The 7,465-nt window shown below is 39.9% G+C and overlaps 1 protein-coding gene across 1 annotated transcript; it reads right to left on the bottom strand.

Annotated features, from left to right (window-relative positions):
- Positions 1-1,227: 1,227 nt before the first annotated feature.
- Positions 1,228-4,770, bottom strand: LOC124672786 (histidine-containing phosphotransfer protein 1-like). The gene is made up of 6 exons (XM_047208962.1): positions 4,671-4,770; positions 4,417-4,547; positions 4,258-4,326; positions 2,750-2,821; positions 1,951-2,023; positions 1,228-1,496 (listed from the first exon to the last, which is right to left on the bottom strand). Exons 1-6 carry the CDS (start codon positions 4,725-4,727, stop codon positions 1,464-1,466), a joined length of 435 nt encoding a protein of 144 aa, XP_047064918.1. The 5' UTR covers positions 4,728-4,770; the 3' UTR covers positions 1,228-1,463.
- Positions 4,771-7,465: the final 2,695 nt, after the last annotated feature.

The following is a 7,465-nucleotide window of genomic DNA, read 5'->3' on the forward strand; positions in this document are numbered from 1 at the left end:
CGATGAACTCTAGCTATGTCATTTGGGACCATGTCGTCATTGCTACGTGTTGTTTGAATTCTATCTTAAATTGTATGAATGTATATGCTACGATGTTAGCTATGATGTTGTTATGTGTATGATGTGTGTACGAAATTGCTATTGATATGAGTAGTCACTTTGCAACCATGCCAAGTCAGTTTTCTTGATTTTTATACCCAAGTCAATGTGTGGCACCGATGCCATGGGCGCCACACTTCACAGTGTCGCAACGATGACATGGGTGCCACACATAACAACATAATGGCCCGAAACACACCGTAAGACAATTATCCATGGCGTCAGCGCCACACAAACAGGCTCGCCAAAACGGCTAAGGACTAAGCGTCCGGAGCCCCTGGATGTTTTCGATATATAAGTTGACATGTGTGGCACCGATGTGAACGGCGCCACAATCCTTCCACGTCGGTTGGTCAGCGTCGACCGCACCACGTCGGCATGGATGTGTGGCACCGATCGCATGAGCGCCGATGAGAAGAGCGCCACACAAAAGGGTTAGTGGGTCAAATAGTTCGGCCAGAGGGCCAGTCTGTGCTTTTCTTTTAGAAAAGGGTTATTTTTGTGTAAATCGCCCTGTTTCGTTTCAGAAGAGGCGGCCAGAGATCACGTGTGTAGCCAAATGGGAAAATGTCTGTAGCCAAATGGGAAAATGTCTGCACTCACACAATCCAGTTCCATGCTCAGATTGCAGTGGTTGTAGGCTTATGTCGGCAATTGCGATGATCATTCTTGAGCGATGCTTCCGTCATGACGATTTTCCTCAGTGATGCTTTTGGTAGCATAAAAAGCTTCCAGAAGTTGATCTCGGCCTTCCAATATATCCATCACTTACATGCAAACTCAGGGGTACAATATATTGTAAATAAAGCATCCAAATTTTCCGGTATGCTCCATGTCTGACAGGTTGCTGAGAGCGTTACCTCATCAGTTCATCCGGGTATTGAACTGTTTCCATATACCAGCTAGCACAGAACCAACATGATATTTGTGCACTCTAGAAGAATCCCTAGGCACGAAAATCACACCTGAGACTGAATAGAAAATAACTTGAGCTGAGGAATTCTATAGCAATAAAAATTTCCCCAACACAACATAACTTGAAATTAGAATTCTCCACAACAAATAACCACAGCCGATACACTGGCCGACGCATGACTCTGTCGACATTACACTGCTTCTGCACTCCTACCACCGAAACTGGCTTGCCAGAACTGAGCAGCCAGATTAATCACTGACGATCCGCAAAATGACGGCGGATAATTGTTATTTAACCACTGAGAATTAAAAATGACACTGCCGAGAGTAACACAGATATCGGCGACGCTAAATGACCAGTTTGCCGATAAGCAGCTTCAGGCGACCTCAAAGAAGCAAATGTTGTTCTACAACTTCAAAGGCAGTAGTGCCGTCCCAACATGTGGCTCTTACTTTGTTGCTCCGGCTTGCTGCTGCTCCAGCTGCATTGAAAAACAAAATATCAAGACAGTTGCATCAAGTCTATCAATGCTGTGAGAAATTGAGAGGTCAAAAATTCTAGTAAACAGTAGTGCAACATGAAGCTAGGATTCAGATATCACATGTACCCAAAACAGTTCAGTCAACAAAGGTTTTCAACTGCAAATGCTACAGAGATTTACACAACAATAGATGAAGATGCCGTATCCAAGCTTGTTTACCTTGCACGAATGTTACTAGTAATTTAATGTCTGTAACTTCATCAACATGATTTTCATTTTTTGTTATGCAGCAAACTAAGTGGATTGATTTGATTGCATCTTGTCTTTTGTCCAGTTTAATATTTTGCGTATAGAAGAATCTTTGGAATATTTTTTCCATTGAAGATGGCCAACCCAGTTTAGTGCAATATTACTGAGAGTTCCACACGAGTTTTAGAAAAAGTACGGTAAATACCTGAAGCATATCCTTAAACTTGCCGCTCACTTCATCGAAAACAACCCTCAGAGTATCCAGTGTCTTCAGGCACCTGGCAAGGAAAACAATTCAGTAAGTTATGAAGCTCTTTCCCATTAGCAGCTAACGAAAGGAGCAAATTCATAATTGGCTACTACAAATTTACTCTAGAAGAATAAATATTTCCACGGACAGGATTATCATAGAAGTTTCGGAAGGAAAGCCTTGTGAATGTCCTCCTGAACATACTTCCTAAACAAAACATACAATCTAACGGAGTAGAGGGTTAACTATAACGAAAAATAACAACTCTATTCTGGAAGTAGCATTAATTAGAAGATTGAAACATCAACCAGTTATAGGTTTATTTACTGGATAGCTGTGCAATATTCAGAGATGATAGCAACTTAGTTTCACTTTTAATGCTTTAAATATTATTATAATTCCTTGTTCAGTAAAGAAGGCCCAGGTGTTTGCAAACATGTGTAGTAGTTTTCAATATTTAGTACTGTATAACATTCTTAAAGTACACATTTGAGTACAAAATTGTACTGTTACACTCTTAACCCACCAAGCTCAGTAGACTCAGCCAAACCTTTCGTGCCTTTATAGACTGAATATTTTAGCAGTTTATAAAAGTAATGAACATGCAATTGGATCGATAAATACTCTGACAAAATTAAAAATAAGGCCATTACAGTAGATAAGCAGATAAAACTAGGCAACATTCACTATAAGAATTCAAATAAGACGCTGATAGAAAATACAATACTATGACATAGTGATACAAGATACTAACCCATCTCTGCTCTTCTCCTTGCAAAACTCAAGGAACTGAATGCAGGTATTCTTCACTCTCTTAGCACCAACACTGCAACATGCAATACTATACAATCAGGAATGTACCACCAAATTTTCTTTAATGAATGAAAAAAGAGCATGATATTTCTTTCCCTTCACTTCTTTCCAATGAAATACAAATATAGCACTGTGATTTTCCATATATGAGATAACAAGTCAATTAAATGCAACCGAGAAAACCCAGGGTAAGAAAAGACACGTGCACTTATCTGCTAACAAACTTTGATTCCATAAAAAGTCACATGGATACCATAAACATAAGAAATCTAAATTGATTGGGCCTTATGATGCTTTGTGCATAATAATAATTGTTCTTAAGCACAATAATATTAGTTTCTAAGCATGACAAAATTAGTCTCTGTAATAATTATGTTACCATAAATATTTATTGCTTAACTTGACCAAATCTTCTGCATGAAACTACAAAAACCATGGTTTGGAAACCTAAATACCAGCACAACAAACCACCAAATCACAAAAATCTTTGTTATTTTTTTGTGCGAAGCAAAGGGGAAACATGTAAAACTGCCTTATCTATTTTAACACTACACTACAATGACAGATCCAATGTCAAACCCTCCAAAAATAATTGGAAGTAACACTTGACTTGGCAGAGTATGGAGTGATACTCCTTCAGCTATCCAATTTGTGCAAAGCAGTTCATATATGTCAGATATAAAGCATAAAGCAGCACAATGGCTAAACGGTTTGTCGGATCTCAACCATGTAGAACACTAAAACAGCCAAACGGTTTGTCGTATATACATCGACTAAATGGTTTGTAGGATCAGTAATTGAACAGTACAACGAAAATGATTTGTCGTATCTAAATCATGAAATGCTAAAACGGAAAAATAGTTTGCTGGATCTAGACGATAAAATCCCTGAAACGGCCAGACAGTTTGCCGAACCTACATCAGCCAAAGGGTTTGTCAGATCTAACTATAAAACAGCACAACGACAAAATGATTGGTCGGATTTAAATCACAAAATAGTGAAACGACAAATAATTTGTCAGATCTAAACCATGAAACGGTACAGCAGCCAAACGGATCTCAACTTCTCCCTGAAATACTTAGAAGATGCCACCGATGTGTACGGAATGGAGATGTACATGATTAGTCACTACAAGGGACAAACATACTTCATCCCTCCCCATATGGATGGGAAGCGCCAATAGTAATTCAACAATACGTGAAATAGATAGATTTGCCGGATCAACTTCATAAAACACTGATGATCAAAACGACGATAAGTCTCCCCCAAGGTGACCTTACGCCTTACAAAGAATCTACCTCCTTCCAATCTATGGATATAGCATGGTCAAGAAAGATCTACGGGGATATAATACCCGATTTGCACCACTACTAAAAGCCATCACTCATATGCTATTGCAGAAACACATATGGTAGTACAGGACATGAAAGACAAAGAAAAGAGCCTCACCTTGCACAGCAGCCCTCAAGCTTATGCACAAAAGCAGCTACCTCGTCGAAGTTCACGCATTGCTTGCCCCTGCACACACAGCAACCGATCCCAAGCAAAGAGTCAAACAGTTGATTACACAGAACATCGCAAGCGAGCCAGCAGAGGTAGCACACTTACAGCTGCTTGGTGAGCTCACCAATGGTCTGCTCGCCGTCCTCGCAGAACATGGTGATGGTCTCGGTAACGAAGTTCGGGTCGCTCTTGTTCTGGAGCAGAAGCAACTTCTGGAACTGCTCGTCGAACAAACCCTAACCCAGGAAAATAAACGCAGAGCAAAAAACATCAAATTCCCCAGCACTATCAAGTTAGTCATCCACCAAAGGAGAAACTAAAACTCCGCACAGATGGCAGTGCAATAGTAAAGCGCTCACCGTGCTTAACATGCTGGCTGCATAACCAAGGGTGCTGAGCTTCATCGTGGCTGCCATGGCTACCTGAAGCGTCGACTCGAGCTAGCGAGCAGGAAGTGAGGAGAGGAGGGGTGATGAGGGAACAGTAGGAATGGATGGTGATTGGGACTGACCGGGTGTGGTATATATAGGGGAATTGGACTCCCAAGCCACCCAACTTACACACACACACACACACACACCGCAGGTTGGAAGTGGACAGCTATCCTCTTCCTGCTATTTATTGCTCTCATTTATTATTTTTGTCACAGCACACCCCTTTCTCATTGAGAAATGCCAAGTTTAGAATTAATTCTAAATCATTTTGGCCCTTAGTCTATTTGACTGGTCAAATGTAAGCATAGTTTCATTGGATACCTTTTATTTACCCATCAAATATTAGAAAAAAAATTGCGCAATAAGTTATATGATTGACAGGGCGTAGGAAGAGTTCAATTCCATAACTTTTAAGTCTTAAACCCATTGATTGTATTAAATGTTTCTACTTAATATGATTGATGCTTAAACGGTGTAGGGGAAGTTTTATCGGATACCGTTTATTTTCATTTGGAGTACTTAATTTTACTGTCTAGACCAAGTTATACTTTCATTGGATACCTTGTGTAGTAGCTTTATTCATTTATTTACAGCTAAGAGGCAGTTTTATTATGCATGTAAATCTGAAGAACACATGCTCCACCTCCCAAGGCGTGTCAACATAACAGTAGTGTGGCCGGTTGAGGACTCATACTGTCATTAATGGACGCAGGGTATTAAATGAGGTGAGTACGAAATACATGTCTACTGTCATCAATGGACGAAGGGTATTACATGCACATATATACTAACGTATGTTCCCAATTAACTTGAGTACATAATACTTAGCTAATGTCATGAATGACGTAAGAATTTTTTGAATTTCCTTTGAAGTGCACAAATACATGTGTGTTTGTGACTGCAAATTCTACTACTGCTTTATTACTAGAGACAAAAAAATGACAGAAGTATTCGACGAGTAATTTGGAGCTTGGCAAACATAGGCCTGTACCTAGTTAATATTCTTGTCCAGTTATGCAAAGACAGAAGACCATTGTTGGATTTGTCTGAAGCAAAGCAACAACTCAGCATCATAGCTTGCAACCTTGGCTAAAAAGACAAGAGACCCAACGAGCGGACAGCAGAGCTTGCAACCTTTGCTTTTCTAATCACCTGCCAGCCTATTTGGATGGTCATATACATGCATCTTTCTTTCTAGTCTAGTATATCTCATGTGAAGTCAGTGCAGCGGAAGAACAAAACACCGTTGTTCGGTCCGTTTAAACTTCGTGTTCCAGTGTCCTTAAGCATCGGGAGGCCCTGCCAATGTCTTTTCTCCTTCTGGGCCACTCCCACCTCACTCTCAGTGCCAGGCCTTGTAGTCTCAAATTTTCTACTCCTCAAAACGGCAAATTGGAGCATCAGCGACAAGCAGTTGATGTACCTGCCTCGCCATCAGCACGGATTTAATCAATGTTAATTTCCCTGCTCTGACAGTCATGCACCTAAGCCAATCTGGGACCACGTTAATCGCTGCATCTAACATAGGTTGTCACTCAGATCTCATCATCGGCCTGACAATCTGGGTGTTACCTTTACACTCAACTGGATGACATTTAGTCCTTGGTTTCTTACCTTTGCTGGCACAATTTTTAATGGGACCTTATACTTATGGTGATCTATGTTAGGCTATAAATAACTATGCATGCCTAGCAAGAATTCTTCTGTAACTTGCTCTATTGCTTGTTAAGAAGCTGATGTTCGTTTAGCTCCTGCAAGAATTAGATGATAACAAAAATGGGAATTTTTTTTGCCTATGATTTACTGTTTTTAAACGAATTATTGTTTGTTTCCATTTATGATTTCGTATTGCTAATACATGAATGATGGATACTCGTATAAACACTACCTATATAGTTGAACTAGGAACTTGTGCTGTGCTATTGGGCCTCTGATTTGATTTCATGATAGGCATTTCATTCACAAATCAAATTGTCTGAATTAGCATGAGAAGTGTAACATGTGAGCTGGTGCATGTGCATGACTTGCTGAGTCGTATTTAATTAGGATTGCTCCATGCTCAAAGCAGCCACTACGAGTGAATCCCAGCTCTGAATCCATGCTTAATAAGGGTTTAACTATACATTCTAGTATCCTGTATAGTGATGCTATTATAAAGTTGATCTTGCACCTTTATCTCACACCATTTGCTTTAGCACAATACCTAGCATGAACGTTGGTGTTTGGTATTAGATCACTGAAGGTTTTCAGCTCTCCAACACTAATGCAAATGCATTAGTAGCTGGGTTAATAACAGACATATGGTATATATATTGATATGCAAGGATGATGCCACTCTACTAAACATATGAGCTAACCGGAATCATTTAGAAAATTATATTATTTGAAGTAACAACAGTCAAAACATTTCCTAGTCTAATTCCCATCTGAATTTATATAAAAATTTCAGTTCAGCTTGAAAAGATGGAACTCATAATGATTCATTCAAGAACTTGGGGAACTAGGGGAGAAAGGGCTGGAGAATGTGGGACCTGAAGTCGACCATGTCAGCATCTTTGCCACGGAGATCCCTTCAATATAAGGAAGGATAGCCACCACTGCCTTGGTACTCATATCAATAGATACACTGAAAACTTTGTCGATTTCATCATCCCTGGATTCGTCGTCAATAGATACAGTGGAAACATTGTAGATTCCATCCCGAGACTGATCAGCCAACA

This window comes from Lolium rigidum, chromosome 1 (assembly GCF_022539505.1).
Source record: "Lolium rigidum isolate FL_2022 chromosome 1, APGP_CSIRO_Lrig_0.1, whole genome shotgun sequence".
Taxonomy (NCBI): Eukaryota; Viridiplantae; Streptophyta; class Magnoliopsida; order Poales; family Poaceae; genus Lolium; species Lolium rigidum.

What these genes read in the sequence shown, in the direction of transcription:
- LOC124672786 (XM_047208962.1), bottom strand. Translation starts at nt 4,727, where the DNA reads ATGGCAGCCACGATGAAGCTCAGCACCCTTGGTTATGCAGCCAGCATG. An exon ending in CAGCCAGCATGTTAAGCACG is followed by an intron (nt 4,548 to 4,670) that starts GTGAGCGCTTTA and finishes TTCCTGGGTTAG; the next exon opens with GGTTTGTTCGACGAGCAGTT. An exon ending in AAGGAGAAGAGCAGAGATGG is followed by an intron (nt 2,024 to 2,749) that starts GTTAGTATCTTG and finishes TTTCCTTGCCAG; the next exon opens with GTGCCTGAAGACACTGGATA.